General features: G+C 54.1%; 1 protein-coding gene across 2 annotated transcripts in view; it reads right to left on the reverse strand.

The window, feature by feature from the left end:
• Positions 1-3,054: 3,054 nt before the first annotated feature.
• IMPDH1 (inosine monophosphate dehydrogenase 1) overlaps positions 3,055-22,297 on the reverse strand; it is a gene marked incomplete at both ends in the record, with an annotated part of 20,045 nt that continues 802 nt past the window's right edge. The window contains 15 exons of one of the 2 annotated variants that reach the window (XM_080701342.1): positions 3,055-3,155; positions 3,802-3,818; positions 4,354-4,437; positions 4,544-4,687; positions 5,001-5,145; positions 5,236-5,379; positions 7,100-7,195; positions 7,393-7,483; positions 9,506-9,705; positions 11,960-12,047; positions 12,203-12,409; positions 12,665-12,739; positions 12,840-12,941; positions 16,247-16,295; positions 18,101-18,199. In XM_080701342.1, the coding sequence (XP_080557468.1) occupies positions 3,055-3,155; positions 3,802-3,818; positions 4,354-4,437; positions 4,544-4,687; positions 5,001-5,145; positions 5,236-5,379; positions 7,100-7,195; positions 7,393-7,483; positions 9,506-9,705; positions 11,960-12,047; positions 12,203-12,409; positions 12,665-12,739; positions 12,840-12,941; positions 16,247-16,295; positions 18,101-18,199 (1,642 nt within the window). The remainder of the gene's footprint in view (positions 3,156-3,801; positions 3,819-4,353; positions 4,438-4,543; positions 4,688-5,000; positions 5,146-5,235; positions 5,380-7,099; positions 7,196-7,392; positions 7,484-9,505; positions 9,706-11,959; positions 12,048-12,202; positions 12,410-12,664; positions 12,740-12,839; positions 12,942-16,246; positions 16,296-18,100; positions 18,200-22,297) is intronic. The other variant, XM_080701343.1, reaches the window with a different exon arrangement.

The raw sequence follows: 22,297 nt of genomic DNA on the forward strand, positions 1-22,297 counted from the left end.
TCTGGGAACTGATTATACATTCAGAGGCTCAGACTCCAGCCCATTCCAGTGAGCCTGGGCTCTGGGTGCTTTCCTGGCTCGCCAGGTAATTCTGATGCACACCCAAATGTGAGGACCTCTGTGTTAGGACTTCCCCAAAATTAATGCTACTGGACCTCCAGCAATGAGGAGAGGTTGACGTACAAGGGCAGCCCTTTGTAAGCCCCTCCTCAGCCCCTACTCGTCAGCTTTGCCAACCATCAGTCTAGTTCAAAGAAACCTCTGAGCCACTCATGTGTTTGATTCATGGTACCTTGGCATTTATCTAAAAACCTGAGATCTTGCCAGCATGGTGGCACACGCTTGTAATCCCAGCGTTTGGGAGGCTGAGACAGGAGGATCGCGGTTCATAGACAGTCTTAGCTACTTAGTGAGGCCCTTTGCAACTCAGTAAGACCCTGTTTCAAAATAAAGAATTAAAATTAGGGCTGGGCGTATAGCTCAGAGGTAGAATTCCTCTGGGTTTCACCCCCAGTACTGCAATAAATAAATAAATAAATAGAATAAAAAATAGGGCTGGGGGTATAGCTTGGAGGTAGAATGCCCCTGAGGTCCATCCTCAATACTGAGAAAACCAATCAATCAATCAATGAATAAAATAAAACTAAAAACCTGAGATCTTTCCCATCTCAATTTTCCCAACTCTGGTCATGCTGTTCCCTGTATTATTGTTGCTGTTGTTACTTTGTCTCGTGGTACTAAGGTTTGAACCCATGGCCTCACACATCCTAGGCAAAGTACTTTACCATTGGGCTGCTTCCCCAGTTCTTATTTTTTTTATTTTATTTTATTGCAGCACTGGGGATTGAACCCAGGGGCCTTCTACCTCTGGGCTACACTCCCAGACCTATTTTATATTTTATTTGGAAACAGGGTCTAGCTAAGTTTCTGAGAGCCTCACTACGTAGCTGAGGCTGGCTTTGAACCTGCCCAATCCTCCTGTCTCAGCCTCCCAAGCGCGGGGATTACAAGCGTGCGCCACCACACCTGGCTGCTATTCTTTATTTTGAAACAGGGTCTCACTAAGTTGCAAAGGGCCTCACAAGTTGCTTAGGCTGGCTGTGAGTCTGTGATTCTCCTGTCTCAGCCTCCCAAGTATTGGGATTACAAGTGTGCGCCACCACGCCCGGCCCAGCTCTTCTGGAGACAGGATCTCACTAAATTGCCCAGGCTGACCTTGAACTTGCAGTCTTCCAGCCTCAGCTTCCTGAGTGACTAGACTTACAGCTATGTGCCATCATGCCCGAGTCTTTATGATTTTGTAAACCAATGTGCAAAACAGTCCATGGAAATGGCCTCATTTTTGTCTCTCCCGTGTGTGTGTGTGTGTGTGTGTGTGTGTGTGTGTGTGTGTGTTTTGCTGGTGATGATAGAACCCAGGGGCATTCTATCTCTGAGCTATCCCCCTAGGCCTATTTTATTATTTTATTTGGAAACAGGGTCTCACTAAGTTGCTGAGGCTGGACATGAACCTGTGATCCTCCTGTCTTAGCTTCCTAAATACTGGAATTATAAGCATGCACCACCACGTCTGGCTTTCCTCTCTCATCTTTTATGACCCCAGGATCCAATCATCCTCATATCTCGTCTTTTACGTCCCCGGGATCCAACCACCTCATATAAGCTGGGTCACCTCAGGCCTCATCAAGGCCACGAGGCCTCTAGGGACTCTCAATGAGCCAGTCTCCTTGCAACAACTCCTGGAGCAGGTATCAAGTCAGCTCTGAACCCACCCAACCTCTTGCCACCCAACTCTTTCTTTCTCATCTCTGAACAGGCTGCAAAGTTCAAAGATACTACAGCAAAAGCCTGGCTCGAATGCACTATCCGCAGACACCAGGCCCCCAGCTAAAAGGCTGTGTGCAGGGACCTGCAGGTAGCCATGGGTATGGTGTGCTGACGGGTGCGGTGGCCACCCTCCCTGGTAGTGTCTCAAGACCCCTCAATCCTAGGCGTGGCCTCTGGGGCAGGCTGTCTCCCAGCAGGGGGTGTCAGGTCCCCAGCCTCTTGTGAAGAGCGGGGTTTATTCGCTGTCCTGAGCCCACAGGTGTGTCTCAGCTGAAGCGCCCACAGGCCCTGGGCTAAGTGGGCCAGCCCACCACGGAGTGCTCCACCTGAGCCTGGTCTGCACTGTGCAGTGTCCCCAGGCTGCAGCAGCAACCCCTAAGCCCTGATGCTGGGCTTTGGCGGTCATGGTGACCTCTGCAGTATGGCCCAGCTGCTGGCCAGCTGGCACAGGCCTGGAAGACCTGCCACACAGCCGCCTGTGCCAGCACCCCCACCCCCACCGAGTCCTGCAACACCCTCACCTCCTGAGGCCCATTCCTGAGGAGGTTCCAGTTCACCATCAGGACAGAGCCGACCGCCCAGTAAGGAACAGAGACAAGATGGCAGAAGCACTGAGACCTGCTTGATTTATTCTGATCATTTAATATACAATTATGCAACTGTGACCCCAAAGTGTGCAAAGTTAAAGCCTTCGACTGCAGCTGAGAGGGGAGGGCAGGAATGGTACACCTGGGGACAGAGGCAAGTCAGGAGGAACGGGCAGGTGGCCATGAGCAGGGCAGCCTCCTCCCCAGGGTCAGGGATGAGGGAATGGCCTGAGAGGGGCCTGGGGTAGCCTCAGGCCAGGAGAAGGGGGCAGAGACCTCCCCCTGGCCTAGGTTGGGGGCCCGGGAAGGGCCAGAGGCGAGGCCAGGAGAGCACCATTTTGGGGAGAGGGAGGGGAGGGAGATGCCCTACAGGAGAAGCCAGGAGGGGCCGCCTGTCCAGGTGGGCGCTGGGCCGGAGCGGAGCAGGCTGCAGCGAGAGAGACCTGAGGCAGGCACAGGGCCTGAGAGCCCAGGCTGGCGGGGCTCGGGGGCTGAAGAAGAGGAAACCCAGGTGGCTCCCAGGGCGGTTTGGCCTGGGGAGCACCCTGACTCTGTAGGGGTACCCAGGGAGGGCCACAACCTCCTCTCTTCTCTCCCCACAAAGGAGCTGGGGAACCCATAGTGCAAATCCATAGGCCACTCAGTTGTGGAGGGAGGCCTGGTCCGAAGGAGAACCCTGGGGCGCACCCCCTCCACCACCTCCGCCTCCACCGCCGTCCTCAGTACAGCCGCTTCTCGTAACTGTGGGGACAAGGCAAAGGAGAGCGGAGTGGGTCTGAGGACCCTTCTCGCTTCCCAAGATGCCCTCACCCAGGGACTCCCAGGTGTGGGAGGCAGTGGGGTTGCAGAGCCCCTGCCTCTCAGCTGTCACAGAGGTAAGAGGAGGCAGAGGCAGCCCTGGGCCTCAGTCCTCCCCCAGGCCAGGACTCTCTGAAGGACTGTACCAGGGCCAGAGGTAGCCACGCTCCTTCTAGCCACTGCCACCTCTGGGCAGGCTGTCCTCAGTGCCTAGGGTGGAGAGACGGCTCTGGCCAGAGGCTAAGACTCTACTTCTGTGTCTCTACTCTGCCCCTGCACACATGGTGGCTCAGGCCCATGGCCACCGGGTCCAGTCTAAGATGGGGCAGCGTTGAGCCTGTGGTCACAAGCTTCTTTCTGCACCCCCCCCCTTCAAAGGGAATTGTATTTCTGCCAGATGAGGGGCCACAGTGGGCCTCCTTTACCGTGGTACTGGGGATAGGGGCCGGGGAGGCCCAATCCCGGGTCCCCAGCCCACAATTACACCCCTAGTGCCACCCCCAGCCCAATGCTCAGCCTCCCAGTCCAGGTCCCACCCCAACTACCCCTGCTCTACTCTACACCTGGCCCGGGCAGCGCAGTTACTTACACGGCAGAAAGGTATAGCTACGGGAGGGTGGGGCAGAAAGAGACACAGGTTAGATGCCCGCCTATGCCGGGGCGACTGGCCCTCTCGACCAGGCCGGCTACAAGCCTGCAACTACTGCCGCTAACGAGCTCTGCCCCCGCCCGCAGGTGCCCCAGCGCCAGCCTGGCATCTGTCTCTCTGCCCCTCTCCTTGCCAGAGGGCTCACGCCCCCATCCTTGGCGTCTGCCTGGGACCACCACCAGCAAGAGCCCAGCACCACCAGCTCCCTGCCACCAGCCACCAAGCTTCTTAGCGGCCACACCTCCCATGCCCAGCTCGGGGAGATACCCGAGGGGAGAGGAGGGGAGCCTGCCTGCATGAGGGCTGCAGGACAAGGTTCTGGTGTAGGCTGGGCCCTGTAGCACAGGGTGATGGGGTCATCCTGCAGCAGCATCCAAGCCTGGTACAGATGGTCCATGGGGCCCCTGAAACCTCAGCTTGGTCTTTGAACCCTGGATCCTCCTGCCCAACCCAGCACCAGCCAGCGAGGGCAAGGAGCCGTCTGCCACTTACGAGTGCAGGCCGTGCACTCCGCCCTCGATCTGGGCCGACATGGTCCGCTTCTCAAACTTGAGCTCTCCTGAGTACATCATGGACCTGGCAGGTGGGCAGGCAGCAAGTCAGGGAAGGATTAGAGAGCCAGCAAAAGGGAGGGAGCCTCCCAGCAGCCCCACACGCAACCCCCTCTAGTTGCAGCACTCACCGCAGGACAGACAGGCTTCGGGCCCCAATGTCCTGGCAGCCATGCTGGATCCCCGCTATGAGGTAGGGCACGAACTTCTGAATGGAGCCTTTGTCCTGGATGGAGCCCGAGACACCCTGTGCGATCTTCACCTTATCCCCCTCACTGTGAGGAGCACAGAGAGGCTGAGCCCAGCAGCCCACCACTCATGGTCACCATCCGCCTCTCCCAGGCCTGGCCAGAGGGGATGCCAGCTGCATCCCCTCTGAGTGGTCCCCATGGCAGCCACTCACTGGGCCAAAGCAGGGACAAGCATGGCCTCGAGGCCAAGTGGCCCAGATCCTGACCCTACCTCCACTACTTAGGACTGTGTCTCAGTTTCCAGAACTACCTTTTGGGGAAGGAGCCTTCTGGGGACATCAGGGACCCTGTGGGCTCGAGGGCCCTGGGCTGATCTGCTGGGGCCTGGGACGCGCACCTGAAGTATCGTTTCTGGCTGCTGCTGCTCTTCTCCATGGCGTCCAGCGAGCCCATGCCCCGGTACTTCTTAAGCCTCACCCCGTCCGAGAAGAAGTACTCTCCAGGGGCCTCCGTGGTGGCGGCCAGCAGAGAGCCCATCATGACTGCGGGGGCCAAGGGTCAGTGCTTCCGCCCAGCAGCCCTCCTGCTGCCCCTGTTGGCGCCCGGCCCCACTGCTGAGCCCCAGCCCTCACCTGTAGAGGCTCCGAGGGCCAGGGCCTTGACCACGTGCCCTACGGTCTGGATGCCACCATCAGCTATGACGGGCACACCAAAGCGCCGTGCATACTCGGCCACCTTGTACACGGCGGTGCCCTGCGGCCGGCCACAGGCCATCACTGGGAGAAGATTAGACGCACAGGACAGTCAGTCAGCAGCAGCAGCACAGGGACCAGCGCAGGGCCAGGCCAGCCCTTCCTCTGCGTGCCTACCTCCATCTCAGGAAAGAGATGGGCTGGGTGGCATTTTTTAGGCATAAGACAGGTGTCAGCAAATGACCCCAGGCTAGATGTCACCCCAGGGGTCTGGGCCACGCACCCCTAAGAGCTCGCAGGGGCATTCAGATGGGGGAATCAGTGCGGTCGCTCTCTGGGTACAGCACTCCCAGAACGGGGATCCAGCTCCACTGCTCCAAGTGCAGACTCCCTCTGAGGTTTTCATTTGTTACTGAGATGGAATACTTACAGTCACTTCTTTGTGCTTATTTTCCTTTGTTTTTCTTTTTTTGGTGGGACTAGGGGTGGAACCCAGAGGCTTTCTATCTTTGGGCTAATACTCCCAGACCTATTTTATATTTATTTGGAAACAGGGTCTCACTAAGTTGCAGAGGGCCTCACTAAGTAGCTGAGGCTGTCTGCGAACCGTGATCCTCCAGTCTCAGCATCCCCAATACTGGGATTACACGCATGCGCCACCACACCCGGCTGTTTGTACTTCTTTTTCTTTTTTTTTTTTTTTTTTCTTTTGGTGGTACTGGGGGTGGAACCCAGGAGCTTTTCTACCTCCGGGCTATACTCCCAGACCTATTTTATATTTTATTTGGAAACAGGGTCTCACTAAGTTGCTGAGAGCCTCACTATGTAGCTGAGGCTGGCTTCGAACCTGTGCGATCCTCCTGTCTCAGCCTCCCAAGCACAGGGATTACAAGCGTGCGCCACCACGCCCAGCTAGTGCTTATTTCTTTAATTGCCCAAGATCCTTTAGGTTTTAAGTGTGATTCCAAGGACCAGCACTTTGTTAGGGGCAAGTATAAGACTAGACAAACTAGAGAAGGGGGCTTTCATGGGTTTGGTCCCCACTCTATTCCCAGGCTTCACCAATGCAGAATTAATACCTGTCAAATGAGGGAGGTCCTGCGTCTCACCACGGTGGTCAACTAGGGCAAAGGCTCTGAAGGCCAAATGGGGAGATGATTCAGGCAGGGAAGGCCACGTGGGCCTCTCAGGGTTCTGGAGAAGTGGTCCTCACAAGAGGCCGCTACCTTCCCCCGTCAGTCTAGACCCAGCACCTCCAGATGGCCATCCCACAAGTCAGATGCCAGGGAGACTCGAGGGAGGACCCTCTAACCACATGGGGGACACTCGTCAGGGTCACCTCTTCCCCCTTCCATGTGGCATTCAGGAACCTACACTGAAAGGAGGCTTGGTGACTGAGCAGAACTCCCTGACCCCACTCTACCCCCAGCACGTGCCCGCTCAGGTTTATTACACCCCTTGTTCAGGGACATATCATATTGTCTTCATTCCTTTAAGCATCTGCCTTTTCAGAATCCAATCCAAACACTCATCTGGCTTCTAACAAGCACCTTGGAACAGCAATCATGCCAGCCTTGGGCCCCAGACTGGGTCTCCCGGGCCAGGGCCTGGGGAGCAGGCTGGTGTGTGCCCAGAACCCGCAGCCCTTGTGCCAGGGCCTGGATCACCCTGAGCCGCTATCCCAGGAAAGGCCTGGCAGGGTGCACGCTGGGCACTGTCTGTGTGACAAGAGCGAATCTCCAGGGCCTCTGAGGAGCCAGGGGCTGCTCTACTCGGCCCTCACCCCCCTCCTGTGGACACCCACCTTCCTGGGTGATGCAGATGGAGCCGCAGCCCATGCCCACGCGCAGCCCATCCACACCAGCATCGATCAGGTTCTTGGCCTGGGCTGCTGTCACCACTGGGGTGGGGGAGGCAGAAACAGGAACAATGTGAGGACGAGGGGTCTCTGGGGCTTCCTGGGACCCCTCAGTCTCGACGTCCCCCCGACCACCTACAGTGGCCGAAGCCCACCCTGCCCCAGGTGCAACGCCATCAGCTAGGGGTAGTGAAGACGTTGGGGGGCAGAAGCCAGGGGCAAGGGGGCCCTGCACTCACCATTCCCCCCAATCACCTGGAGATGGGGGTACTTCTGCTTGACGTAGTGCACCATGGCAATCTGATACACCGAGTTCCCTTGGGATGAGTCCTGTGGGAAGGGGACAGAGTGCTCAGGGTGGACAGCAGAGGCCTCGGGGAGGGCGGCTGGGTGGGCGAAGCCCTGACACTGTAGGAAAACTGTGGCAACTTCGCTGGTTCTCAAAGGGGCCTGCTCCCCAGAAGGTTAAACAAGCCCTGAGGTGCAGTCCTAGAGTAGACAGGGCCCCTTCATACCTCATGTGCAGGTCGGGAGGTGCTGCCCAGAGTCTGTGACAGTTTAGATTTTTCAGGATCTCCCAAAGGCCCTTGTGTTAAAGTCATTTATTTATTTATTTATTTATTTATTTATTTATTTATTTATTGGGTGCTGGGGATTGAACCCAGGAGCATTCTACCTCTGAGCTACACCCGTAGCCCCATTTTACTTTTTATTTTGAAACAGGGTCTGAGTTATTGAGAGCCTCACTATGTTGCTGAGGCTGTCCTGGAACCTACGATCCTGTCTCAACCTCCTAAATACTTGGATTACAAGTGTGCACCACCACATCTAGCTTAAAGTCTTTCTTTTTTAAGGTATTGGGATCAAAACTGAGGGACACTCTACTACTAAGCTGAAAATCTAGCACTTTTTACTTTTATTTTGAGACGAGATCCTCTGAATTGCCCGGGTTGGCCTCGAAGTTGAGTCACTGGGGTTACAGGTGTGCACCACTGTGCCCAGCTCGTGTTAAAGTCCTAGACTCTCACCGTGGTGATAGTGGAAGGTGGTGGGACCTCCAGGAGGGTTCGCTGGGGGCCTAGTGAAGCCATTAGGTCCCTGGGGACAGGGATATTGGGCCTGCCCTCCCTTTCCTTCCTCTTTCTGCTTCCTGGTCTACCTTGAGATAAATTTCTTCAAACATGCTCCCCCACCATGGTGTACTGAGCCTCCACAGCCCCAAAGCAACAGGGCCAAGAGTCCATGGACTGAAGCCTCTGAAACCATGAGCCAAAATAAACCTTTCTTTAGCTGGGCGTGATGGCAGAGGCCTGTGATCCCAATACTTGGAGGCTGAGACCAAAGGTCACAGGTTCTCAAAGTCAGACTTAGCAACTCAGTGAGACCCTGTTTCAAAAAAAGAACAAGCCAGGCGTGGTGGCACACTTGTAATCCCAGCATTTGGGAGGCTGAGACAGGAGGATCTGAGTTCGTGGCCAGTCTCAGCTACTTAGTGAGGCCCTTTGCAACTAATTCAGTGAGACCCTGTTTCAAAATAAAGAATAAAAAAAAAATAGGGTTGGGGGTGTCACTCAGAGGTAGAATGCCCCTATAGCCCCACCCCTAGTATCTAAAAAATAAAAAAGGGCTAGAAGATGCCAGGCGTGGTGGTGCATGCTTGTAATCCCCGCGCTTGGGAGGTGGAGACAGGAGGATCACACAGATTTGAAGCCAGCCGCGCTGGCTTAAGAGACCCTGTTTCCAAATTAAAAAAGTGTAAAATAGGTCTGGTAGTGTAGCCCAGAGGTAGAAGGGTTTCCAGGAACCCCAGTACCACCAAAAAAAAAAGGGCTAGAAGTATAACTCAGAGCAAAAATGCTCCTGGGTTTCAATCCCTAGTACCAAACAAACAAACAAATAAATAAACCTTTCTTCCTTTTAAGTTGATTGCATCGAGTATTTTGTCTTAGTGATATAAAGCTAACCTACCGTATAGTATACCCTGCCTATACCAACTCAGTAACCAAGGGAAATGACTTAACTGGTTTGAGGCTCGGTTTTTCCATCTAACAACAAGAAATAGCAGTCACACCTCTAGGTGAGCCGCAAAGGTTAAGTGAGCAAATATATGCAAAGGTCTCATCTCTGCGTCTGGAGAGTGGGGGTCTCGGTGAACGTGAGCTGCAATGGCGAGGGCCAGCTAATGCACGAGGAAGGCCCTCAGGGGACCCACAGTTTTGGGTCCCCTGTTCTGGATTTGACAGAGAAAGTGCCAGTGCAGAAACAGAGGAGGACCCGCGGGAGGGTCTCAGGCTGAAGGAGACACATGTGGGAGGTGGGAAGCCTCGGCGCTGGGGAACACCACCCTCTTACCAGCACTACGACATCGGCGCCCGCCTGAGTGAGCAGGTCCAGGCGGTATTTGTCGTCCTCACGGGTGCCCACGGCTGCCCCACACAGAAGCTGCTTGTGTGAGTCTTTGGAGGCCAGAGGGTAGTCCCGGTTCTTCTTCAGATCAGTACGGGCAATGATGGCCACCAGCTCATCGCGATCATTAACAATAGGCAGCTTCCCTGACCAGGAAGGAAGAGGTAAGAGGAAGAAGCAGATTTGGGGTGAGTGGGGAAACTGGTTTGGGAGTAAAGATGTCAACAAGGCATGCCAGGCTCCACTGCAGTACCCAAACCAGCCACTAGGTGACAGCACCCACCCAGGGAGTGTTCCTAAGGACCTGGACCTCTTCCCAAGGAACAGGAAGCAAAGAAACCTCCCAGGCAAGCAGGTTCCTGGGGCACTTTCCTGCCCTGAGGCCTGCCAGGGGTGGGAAGAACAGTCCCTGGGTACTCGCAACCTTTCACCTGCTGAGCCACAGGTCAGAAAGGTCAAAAACTCCTAGCCAGGGCACAAATATTATGCCATTTTGGAGGGGGGAATGCTCCCTACCTAATACAAACCCCAAAGAACTATGGGCCAAGGAAAAAATAGACCACAGGGATTTTTTTTTTTTTTTTTTTTTTTTTTTTTGGTACTGGGGATTGAATCCAGGAGCATTCTACCTCTGAGCTACATAACAGCCCTATTTTATTTTTTTATTTTTTTATTTTTTTGCAGTACTGAAGATGGAACCCAGGGATGTTCTACCTCCAAGCTACACTCCCAGCCCTATTTTTTTTTTTTTTTTTTTGCAGGTCTGGAGATGGAACCCAGAGGCATTTGACCTCCAAGCTATACCCCCTGCCCTATTTTTTATTCTTTATTTTGAAACAGGGTCTCACTAAGTTACAAAGGGCCTCACTAAGTAGCTGAGGCTGTCTGCGAACTGCGATCCTCTGGTCTCAGCCTCCCAAATGCTGGGATTATAAGTGTGTGCCACCACACCCGGCTCCAGCCCTATTTATTTATTTATTTATTTATTTATTTATTTATTTATTTATTTATTTATTGTGGTACTGGGGTTCCTAGAAACCCTTCTACCTCCGGGCTACACTCCTAGACCTATTTTTATACTTTTTTTTTTTTTTTTTGGTGGTACTGGGGTTCCTGGAAGCCCTTCTACCTCCGGGCTACACTCCCAGACCTATTTTTACATTTTTATTTGGAAACAGGGTCTCCTAAACCAGCACTCGTGGCTGGCTTCGAACCTGCGTGATCCTCCTGTCTCTGCCTCCCAAGCGCGGGGATTACAAGCGTGCGCCACCACGTCCACCACGCCCGGCCTACATTTTTTTTTAAATATGGAAAGCCGGGCGTGGTGGCGCACGCTTGTAATCCAGTATTCGGGAGGCTGAGACTGGAGGATCGCGGTTCACGGACAGCCTCAGCTACTTAGTGAGGCCCTCTGCAACTCAGTGAGACCCGGTTTCAAAATAAAGAATAAAAAAAAATTGAAAACAGGGTCTCTTAAGCCAGCACGGCTGGCTCCGAACCTGCGCGATCCTCCTATCTCTGCCTCCCAAGTGCAGGGATTACAAGCGTGAGCCACCACACCCGGCTCCAGCCCGATTTTTTATTCTTTATTTTGAAACCGGATCCCGGATCTCATTGAATTACAGAGGGCCCCACTAAGTAGTGGCTGAGGCTGTCTGCGAACCGCGATCCTCCTGTCTCAGCTTTCCAAATGCTGGGATTACAAGCATGTGCCACCATTCCTGGCCACCTATTTTTTAAATTTGTTTATTTACTTTTATTTTGAAAGAGAGTCTCGCTAGGCTGATGAGAGCCTCACTACTTGCTATAATCAGTATAGGATTACAAGCATGTGCCACCACGCCTAGCCACAGGGACATTACGAATATTATGTAAACAGCTCTAATATCAAGCTGAACTGCACAATTCCTCAGAGCCTTTAGTAAGCCAAGGTGTGTGTGTGTGTGTGTGTGTGTGTGTGTGTGTGTGTGTGTGTTTGCAGTACTGGGGATGGAACTCAGGGGCATTCTACCTCCAAGCTATACCCCCAGCCCTATTTTATTTTGAAACAGGGTCTCACTGAGCTGCAAGGATCTCACTAAGTAGCTGAGGCTGGCCGTGAACCCGGATCCTCCTGTCTCAGCCTCCCAAATGCTGGGATAACAAGCCGTGTGCCACCACACCCGGCTAAGGTATAATTTTTTATGCAAGATAGGGGTTATAGAAAGCATTTCTCAAAACTTTCAAGACCATGGAGCCTTAATGTGACGAGCACTTTGCAGGACTAGTTTTGAGAAATGTATCATGAAGATTCCGATTGAGTCACGTATCCCTAAGCCAGGAGGACATCAGACCTGTGCCAGTGTGCCTGGGCACAGGGAGGCAGGCTGGGGAGTCGAGTCTCCCACCTCCTGCCCGTACCTTTCTTGCTACGCTGCAGGATCTCATTTGCCTCTTTCAACGTCACACCTGCTGGAGCCACCACCAGCTCAAGCCGCGGCGTCATCACCTGTGGGTGGGGCCGGGAACATTTGCCTGCAGGTTGGCAGGTGAGAGAGAAGGAGCCAGTCCTCCCTTGGGTCCCCAGTCACAGACAGCAACGTGGGGACCCAGGGCTGGGGTCCTCTCTGCAGCCCAGCCCCGCTTTCCCTGCCCTGCAGGCACCTCACTGAGGAGGGTGGTGTGGTCCTTCTCAGCAAGGAAGTCGATGTCTCGGGAGGTCACAATGCCCACCAGCTTGCTGCCCATGGTGCCGGTCGCAGTGATGGGGATGCCGGAGAAGCCGTGCCGAATCTTGGCCTCCAGCACGTCGCCCACAGTGTGCGAGGGGCTCAGCACCACTGGGTCTGTGATGAAGCCCTGCTCAAACTTCTGTGGACAGAGGTGGAAGGAAGAGGCTGGAAGAAAGCCAGGGCTGGCATGCGGCCTCGCCACTGGAGAAGGAAGGGCGCCGGGGCCCTCAGTGGGGTGAGGGGCCGGGAGGAATGAGGGCTCAGCCCTCTGTCCCCACTGTTAGGAAGGGCAGCCCACAGCAATGAGCCAGGGAATGCAGCAGCTTCCAGGACGGGTGGGGGCCTGCAGGGGAGCCCGCTGGTGGCATTTTCCAGGGGAGGGCCTGGTACTTGCCTTGACCTTCCGCACCTCGTTGGCCTGGAACTCTGGGGTACAGTTGTGGTGAATGAAGCCAATTCCTCCCATTAGCTGGGGTGGAAGGAAGTGTGATCAGAGCAGGGGTTCATCCTCCTCAGCCCACCCTGCTCAGTCCCCTGTGCCTGGGGTCCCCACTCAGGCCGGGACTCACGGCCATCGCGATGGCCATGTCGGCCTCCGTCACAGTGTCCATGGGCGAGGAGATCAGCGGCGTCTTCAGTGTGATCTTTCGGGTCAGGGCTGACGTGAGGTCCTGAGGATGAAGGCACAGCCCAGGGAAGGGTTTTATTAGTCCCTGGACAAACACTCCCAGGCGCCTGCATGTGTCTGTACCAGGACAGGCCTTGGGGCCACTGTGGTGAGCACTGCAGATCTGGAGTGAGCCCCCCTAATCTGAAGGTCCAAAATCCAAATTGCTCCAGTGTCCGAGACGTTCTGAGCACAAGCCTGACACCACAAGTGGAAAACCGTACACCTGGCCCCATCTGGTCAGTCATACTGGCACAGCCAGGAGTGGAGGCGCACGCCTGTAATCCCAGTACTTGGGAGGCTAGGATAGGAGGATCACAGGTTTGTGGCCAGCCTCAGCAACCTGTGAGGCCCCTTGCAACTCAGTGAGACCCTGTTTCAAAATGAAGAATAAGCTGAGCATGATGCCCCATGCTTGCAATCCCAGTGTTTAAGAGGCGGAGACCGGAGGATTGCAGGTCTGAGGACAGCCTCAGCAAGTAGTGAGACTCTCAGCAACTAGGCGAAATCCTGTTTCAAGATAAAAATAAAAAATAAGAGCCGGGTATGGTGGCGCACGCTTGTAATCCCAGCATTTGGGAGGCGGAGACAGGAGGATTTCTGTTCACAGCCAGCCTTAGCTACTTAGTGAGGCCCTTTGCAACTCAGCAAGACCCTGTTTCAAAATAAAGAATAAAAAAATAGGGCTGCGGGCATAGCTCGGAGGTAGAATTCTCCTAGGTTCCATCCCCAGTACCACAAAAAATGAAAAATAGGGCTAGGGGTGTAGCTTGGAGGTAGAATGCCCCTGAGTTCAAACCCCAGTACTGCAACAAACAAACAAACAAAACAAAACAAAAAAACCCCACCATCACAGCCAGGTGTGGTGGTGCTCACTTTTATTAATCCCAGTACCTGGGAGGCAGGGACAGGAGAATTGCAGGTTTGAAGACAGTCTCAGCAATTCAGTGGGACTTTCAGCAACCTAGTAAGACCCTCCCTGCTTCAAAACAAAACAAAAAGTATAAATAAAAGAGCTAGGGCCGGGCATGGTGGCTCATGCTTGTAACCCCAGCATTTGGGAGGCTGAGACAGGAGGATTGCAGGTTTGCGGACAGCCTCAGCTACTTAATGAGGCCCTTTGCAACTCAGTGAGACCCTGTTTCAAAAATAAAATAATAAAAAATAGGGCTAGGGGAATAGTTTGGAGGTAGAATGCACCTCGGTTCCATCTCCACTACCACAACAAACAAACACAGACACACTAAAAATACTGTATAAAACTACCTTCAGGCTATGTGGAGAAGGTATATATGAAACAAATAAATTTCTGGTTTGGAATTGGGGCCCAATCCCAAGATATTTTATTATGTATGTGCAAATTTTATTAAATGAAAAAAAATCTAGCCAGGCATAGTGGCACTCGTTTGTAATTCCAGTACATTGGAGGCTGAGACAAGAGGATTGGAGGTTCCAGGTCAGCCTCAGCTACTTAGTGAATCCCTATTTCAAAATAAAGAGAAAAAATAAAAAAACAGTACTGGGGGTGTAGCTCAGAGGTAGAATGGCCCTGGGTTCAATCCCCAGTACCACCAAAAACAAAAGAAAACAAAAGAAAACAAACAAAAAAACCAGAAATTCAAAACATTTCTGGTTCCCACTATTTTGGATAAGGGACTCATTACAAGCATGCACCACCATGCCTGGCTTGACCCGTTTCAAATTAAAGAATGAAAAAAATCTGGGAAGCTGGGCGTGGTGGCACACACTTATAATTCCAGTATTTAGGAGACTGAGGCAGGAGGACCGTGGTTTGTGGACAGCCTCAGCTACTTAGTGAGGCCCTTTGCGACTCAGTGAGACCCTGTTTCAAAATAAAGAATAAAAAAATAGGGCTAGGGGTGTAGCTTGGAGGTAGAATGTCCCTGGGTTCCATCCCAAGTATCTCAAGAGAAGAGGAAGAAAAAAAAAAAGGTCTGGGAGTATAGCTCAGAAGTAGAACGGCCCTGGGTTAAACCCTCAACACCAACAAAACAAAACAAAACAAAAACAAACGAGGGGGGGGTTAACTTGGGGTGTTCTACCTCTGAGCTATATCCCCAGCCCTATTATATTTTTTATTTTAAAACAGGGTCTCACTAAGTAGCTGAGGCTGGCCTTGAACCTACGATCTTCCTGTCTCCACCTCTCAAGTATTGCGATTACAAGCATGTGCCATCATGCCTGGCTTAGTATATGATTTTTTAGATTAAAGCCCCTGAAGTCCATCACAGACTCTGCCCTGAAGTCCATCACAGACTCTGAGCCAGAACCCTTGCCCTACAGCGTAGAAAATACCACCTTCTCCTCTCCTCTCATGCCACAGGAGGAGAGCCCCTCCCAGCTTTTCTGGCAGAGGTCTCAGAAAAGGGAGACCCTCAATGGCCAAGGAAAGCCCTTTTTGGTCACTCTTCCTAGTAGCTAGCCCAGGCTCTGGCACAAGACCAAGGGTTCTCAATAAACTTCAGTAAACTGAACAGCTGGACCAAAGGTTTCCTGGTTGCTATCATAAGAGAAATATCCAAAATAGTCCAAATTTCCCCCTTAAAAAAAAAAAATCTGTCTAGGTCAGCTCTGGCTGCACACAAGCTAGATGTGAGCTTCCCCAACTCATAAAGGATCTAGACATGCTCAGGGCCTCTGGCCTTTCATGAGAATCAGACCAGAACAAACAACAGTAACAACAGCAAAAGAAATAATTTCTTAAAATGTTCATGAATCCATCACAGAAGCACAGGATTTTTATCCTGAGCTAGCTTGCACCAAACTCACTGCTCCTCTCAGCTTCTATGAATTATCATGTACAAACTGTTGGTTGATCTGGCGCACTGCTGAGTAGTCAAGGCACTCCGTTCCCTCGGCCTGTCCACTGTGGGGTCAATGAATGCAGATGCTGCTGTCCCTGAGCAGCTTATTTGCAGTGTCCATCATTTTCCTGGCCTTCATCATGTCCTTGCTCAGCATTTTAGACAATATCCAGTTCTTATGGTCTGTCTATATATGGCAACCACACCCAAACCCTCCCCTCCCACAACCTTCTCTGGACCTCCTCCCAGGCTTTATGGGTGACAGGGCATCCTCTGGCTCAGCCCACCTCCCACTCTGGACCCCCAAATGTCTCTACTGCACCAAGCTTAACATTTTACCCTGAGCCAGTTCCTCTGGCACAATAAAAGCTATGCCCACCACCTTCACAAGAAAAGTGTCTCCCACAGCCTGCCCTGAACAAGAGGTCAGCGTCTTCCACCACCCACCCAGCCCCCTCCCCAAATTGAAGGAAGAGGTACTCACCACTTCATCAGCTATGAAGTCTATGAACCCTGGCAGGATCAGGAAGTCGCTGCAAAGACAGAAAGCAAGTGTTAGCAGTGGGCAGGGGTGTCCAGGAAGTGCAGGGTCTGCCACGCCGGGGAGGCAGCCAGGGGATGGGGACAGGCCAACAGAGCTTAGGCTGGAGCCCTCGGATCCCTGCTGTCCAACAGAGGTGAACCTGCCCCATTCTCCCCAGCAGGGTCAGACTGACTCTATCCCCAAGAGCTGGGGCCAGAGACAGTAGGTCTCTGGACCAAAGCGCCACCAAGGTAGTTGGCTCAATATATCCACTGCCTTTAGGGCTCAGAGTTTGCCAAGGAACACAGAGGTTCCCATTTGACCACATAAAGCAGAAACAGTGACTACCCTCAATCTTAATAGGGACAGATACTAAGTCAACACAGCAGACAAAGAACCTGGGAACAAGTTTGGAGCACATACAACATGGCACGAACCTGACCCAGTGCAGGATGGGTTTCATACCCCAGGGCCAGGCTGCTGAGTCACACAGGGTTCAAAGCAGCGTGGAGGGACCCCAGGGGACCGAGTACAGGGCATGTCCTGACAGAGCAGAGTGGGGGCAGGAGCAACAAACAGACATGGCCAGAAAGGAGAGCAAAGAGAGGCCCTGTAGGAGCAGCCACCGTCAGCAGCTGTCACCGCAAGGGTAGGCCACGGCGACGGCGGAGCCCAGGGAGGAGTACAACCGCGTGGATCTGTCTAGGTGCAGTGCCACAGCTCAGGGTCCTACAGGCTCAACCTGCCTGACCTCACAGTTTCAGAAATACTCTGAATCTGTCTAAGCAAAGCAGCAGACACCCCACCCCCGTGCAGGAAGGAAAAGCCACCGGAGCGCATGGAGCCGGCTGGTTCGCGGCCTATAGAAACTCTGAGAAGTTCCCTGAGGAGATGCTAGTGAAAAGTATAATAGATTTATACCCTCTCCCATCCCAGAACGCAGCACCACAGAAACAAAGAATTGTTGCTGCCCCTGCCCCTTGGCAGCCCTTATTCTATACAGGGAAGAGGCCAGAGAAGAAATGCTGGAGTCTGGGCCTCTCTGCATACACCCCTCACCTCTGGGCACACAAGAGGGGACCCTCCCCAAGGAGTGATCCTGGTGTTTAAAGAAACTGCCTGTCAAGCAGCGATGCTTCCAAGCCAGGGTAGCCACAGAAGAGGGCAGGCCAGGAAAGTTGCTGGCTCCCCAGCATCCCGGCTCTGCCCCTTTCCCTGGGCGCTGATGTGCCTTCCTGGCAGGGACATGGTCCTGCAGCCAGGAGGATAGCTAGTGCCAGGCCTGCAGCAGACAGGACAACTGGCCTCGGGCCCATGGAAAAGCAAACTAAGCCAGAGGCAGAGGTATCCTCCCCCACGTACTCACAATGCTCATGGGGGGCACCGATGCCAACTTGTGGGCAGGCAGGGACACAAGTGGAAGAAGAGCTGGACTGCCCAGCGGCCTCTCCGGGGGGAGGGGGCACTGGCATCTGCTTGAACTGGGCTCCAGCTCTCCCGGTGGGGCAGGGAGGGAGAGGGCATCCTGGGCCCAGGTAGGGTAAAGTCTCCCCAGAACTCCCACCCCTCGCTTTCCCAGGCGTCCCGAGGCCCTGCCAGGTGGCCAAGACGCCCCGGAGAGGAGGGAGAGGGCAGGCCGGAGCCGCATCTGGCCGCAAACGCGCGAAGGCACGGAGGGCCGCGATGCCACGTCCGTGCGCTCCGCCTCCTCGCCCAGCCCCCAGCCGGGCCGGGCCGGGCCCGCGCCCCCCGGCGGGGGCGGCCGAGCACGTGCCGGGGCGGCGAGCGCCCCAGGTGCGGCCGAGCCGCGCTTACTTGTAGGTGAGGCCGTCCGCGTTGGCGAAGAGCTGCTGCGCCGTGAGCCCATCCTCGGGCACGTAGCCCGTGCCGCCGCTGATCAGGTAGTCCGCCATGCTGCCGGGAGACACCGCGGCCCGACATAAACACCGCGCCGGCCGCCGAGGCCGCCGCGGCGAGCCGGGCGGGCGGGCGGGCGGGGGCGCAGGCTGGGCCCGGGGCGCCGCCCTCCGCCCCGCCCCGCGCACAAAGGCCTGCGTGCGGCCGGGGCCGGGGCGAGCGCGGGGAGGGCCGAGCCGGGCACGCCCCCGCCGCTGCCCGCGAGCCCGCCGCCGCCTCTGCTCCGTGTGTGCGGGGGTTCGCCGCAGCCACCCCCAACGCCACGGGATCCCCGCCCGCCTGTCTCGGTTGCCAGCCTCAGGGGTGTCTCTGCCTTTCCCCAATACCAGCCCCTCCGACCCTGATCGAGGCCTGAAGTCCCGAGAACTGTGGGGCTCCTGAAGCCCTAACACACAGGAGCTGAAAGTAGACAGCTACCCCTGGCCCGGTCATCTTCCTAGGAGACAGGTCTTTCTTTCTTTCTTTCTTTCTTTCTTTCTTTCTTTCTTTCTTTCTTTCTTTCTTTCTTCCTTCCTTCCTTCCTTCCTTCTTTCCTTTCTCTCTCTCTCTCCCTCTCTCTCTTCCTCTCTCTCTCTCTCTCTTTCCTTTTTTGTGGCTTTGAGGATTAAACCCAGGGACATTCTACCTCTGAGCCACACCTTCAGTCCTATTTTATTTGTGGGTCTGGGGATGAAACCCAGGGGCATTCGACCTCCAAGCTACACCCCCTGCCCTATTTTGTATTCCTTATTTTGAAACAAGGTCTCACTAAGTTACAGAGGGCCTCACTAAGTAGCTGAGGGTAGCTGTCTGTGAACCGATATATCCTCCGGTCTCAGCCTCTTGAGTGCTGGGATTACAAGCGTGCGCCACCACATCCTGCTTCAGTCCTATTTTATTCTTTATTTTGAAACAGTATCTCTCTAAATTGTGGAAAGCCTCCCTAAGTAGCTGAGGCTGGCCGTGAACCTGTGATCCTCCTGTCTCAGCCTCCCAAGTACTAGGATTACAAGCGTGCGCCACCACTCCAGTGAGGACAGGCATTTTTAACAATGACACGTCTTGACCTTCGGGCAGCCTTTAGAGCCCTCTGCAGTCTACAGAGCATTTTTCATAAGTGATCACAATCTATTATCTGCCAAATACTAGGTCCCTGCCCTTTGTGCATGTGTGGGGGGGTGGGGGGTACTAGGAATTGAACCCAGGGGTCAATTCTCTGAGCTACCCTCCCAGCCCCAATTAATTAATTAATTAATACTAAGGATTGAAGCCAGGGACATTCTACCTCTGAGCTACAGCCCCAGCCTTTTTTATTTTGAAACAGGGTCCAGCTAAGTTGTCTCAGCCTCTCAAGTACTGGGGTTACAGGCATGCACCACTGTCCCTAGATATTTATTTTATTTTGAAACAATGTCTTGATAAGTTAGTTGCCAAGGCTGGTCTCAAACCTGTGATCTTCCTGCCTCCGCCTCCCAAGGTACTAAGATTACAGGGATAAGCCACCACACCAGCTTGATCCCCACTTTTATGGACACAAACCTACAGTTTGGAAAGCAAGGTGGGAATACCTTCTGAATCTTGGTCCAAAGCTTCAGTCTGAACGACCTATCCTCAGCTCAGAAAGTGGTGTAGAGATCAGGCTGGTGGTCCCAGAGAGATTTTTTGTTGTTGTTGTTTGTTTTGTTTTTTGTTTTTTATGCTACTGGGGATTGAACCCAGGGGAGTTCTACCTCTGAGCCATATCCCCAGCCTTATTTTATCTTTTAGTTTGAAACAGGGTCTCCCTAGGTTGCTGAGAGCTTTGCCCTCCAACCTGCAGTCCTGCTGTCTCAGCCTCCCAAGCACTGAGATTACAAGCATGCACCACCATACCCAGCTGAGTTCGTTTTTACTGGAGAGGGAGGGTAGTGTGGTGGGAAGAGGAGGAGGCTCACAGGCCTGGCTGAGTATGCATGTAAATCAGAACGGAAGCTAGGGAACTTTTGAAAATTTCCCAGAGCTGAAGGTTGGTGGCTGAGCAAGGTACCCAGCAAGACCCAGACTTCCACTTCAGGGGGGTAGCAATATTAGGTAGCAAATCAACTCACGTGGGGGAAGGTGAGGTGACAGCCCTTCCTGCTCCTGTGACAACTCTAGAGAGTGGCTCACCCACCCACGCCCCACGGCTCCCTCCGCCCTCCGGTGCTTCCCACAGCTCACTTCTGGAAGGTAAGAGAATGAGGCGGGCAGGACTCAGTCCTCCCCCTGGCACGGGGCTCCTGCCCTCTCCAGCCCCAGGAGGCTGGGTCTGTTTACTTCTCTGCAAAGTGGTGGCAGGCAGGCCCCGGGGAGCTGTGGCTTCCAAGCCACGAGGCTCCCTGGGATGCCCAGCCTCCCCAGTGATCCCCGCCCCCCTTGCCAGGGAAACACAGACTTGTTCCATTGGTGCACAGAGGGGAGGGGAGGTGCCCTGCTGAGCTCAGAGCATAAGCAGAGACTCACAGATATCCCCTCTACTCTTGCTAGGGCGAGGGCAGGACACTGAAGACCTCCAAGCTTCCTTCCCCACCTGCCCTCCTTTGGGCTCCCTATGGGAGTCTCTGAGTGCCCTCTGGCATCAGAAAGGAGTAGGGGACTGTTGGGGCTCTCCACTGAGTGGGAGCTGGGGCCTCTGATGCTTCACCACTCTGAAATCCACCAAGGAGCCTGACCCATATGGGGAAGCTCCTGGGGGGCCCAGCATGAAGCCCTCTCACCAGCTACCTGGGGCCACAGCAGTGACACCAGCCAGGGAAAACACCCTGAACCATCAGAGCTGCCCTTCCTGGACACACGTGCCAGGGGTGACCGCCCCCTACAACAGAGGTCAGAAATGGCTCGGGTACTACTCAGGGTTAGACTGGGACAGGGGCACAGGGGAGCATCTGGGTTCTGCCATCGCAGGTGACCTCAATGTGACATCTGCCCCAGCCTAAGACACTGACCCCCATGAGAAGAAACTGCCAGGCTGAGTTGTGGGGAGGGTCACCTTCCCTGTGATTATGGACTTCACAGCTGCCTCCCGCCTTCTCCTTACTTTAAGCTGCTGGGCTCAGCGCTGGGTTAGGCTGTCCTTTTCCAGAGACTTAATCCATTGCCCCCTCCCCCCTCTTCCTGACCTTCCAGCTGCTTCCTCCATGGGGAGGAGCCACCAAGGTAAAGGGTGGGCCTCCTGCATGAAGAAGGGCTATTGGTCCCCTGAGCCTCCCCACCTTCAAGGACAGAGGGGCAGGTCTGAGCCCCTTCCTCAGGCTGGGGGATCTAGTGCCCAGCAGGGTACCAAGCTTCAGTTGGTAAGCCCAGAGGGTTCTTTCTGATCTGGGCCTGTTTAAAGGAACAAGATTTTAAAACATTTTTAAGGAAGAAAAGGTAATAACAACATTAGCATTATTGAGCTGGGCCAGGGGGCACGGCTGGCCCAAGTTCCAGCCAGAGAGCCGTAACACTGGACTCAAGCCCAGGGCTTCTCATGGAACCCTGGCCTCCTCCCACTGCTCCAGGTTGGTGAAGGCAGATGGAGGTCTAGCCAGCAGGTTTTGAATCTCATTACACCACCTGGCTGGGGCTCAGGTTTTATACAAGCTCTTCTGAGCCTGGGGGAGCTCGAGGGGGGGCAGGCATGGCTCATAGATGCAGCAGTGCAATCTGGAGAAGGGATGCTCCTGAGTGGTCCCAGCCTGAGCCTACTCTAAGGCACTGGCTCCATCAAGCCCCCAAGTATCCCCAGCCAGCCAGCCAGCTCCCTTCCCTACTGTGGTTCCTCCTCTCTTCCTGGGCCCTGAGCCCCCACACAGGATTCTAGGATAGTAAAGGACAGAGGTTGCCTAAATCGGAGTCAATTCTAGAGAGGCAGCCAGTAGGGGCAGAAGCAGCCGGGCTTCAAACCCCCTTAAGCTGTTAAAAGTTCTTACATAAGCGGCCATTTCCCTGGGCAGAGCTACCAGGCTAATTCCCCAGAAGCCCCCCCCCCCTTTCAGGTCACCTCCCCAAGCTGCTGAGCACCAGCAGATGGGGCAGAAAAAGATGCCCAAATCCTCTGGACCGGAAGGACAGTGGGATTGCATTTCAGGCTGCGATACAATCCAGAGATTAGCTGCT

This window comes from Muscardinus avellanarius, assembly GCF_963383645.1.
Source record: "Muscardinus avellanarius genome assembly, chromosome: 9".
Taxonomy (NCBI): domain Eukaryota; kingdom Metazoa; phylum Chordata; class Mammalia; order Rodentia; family Gliridae; genus Muscardinus; species Muscardinus avellanarius.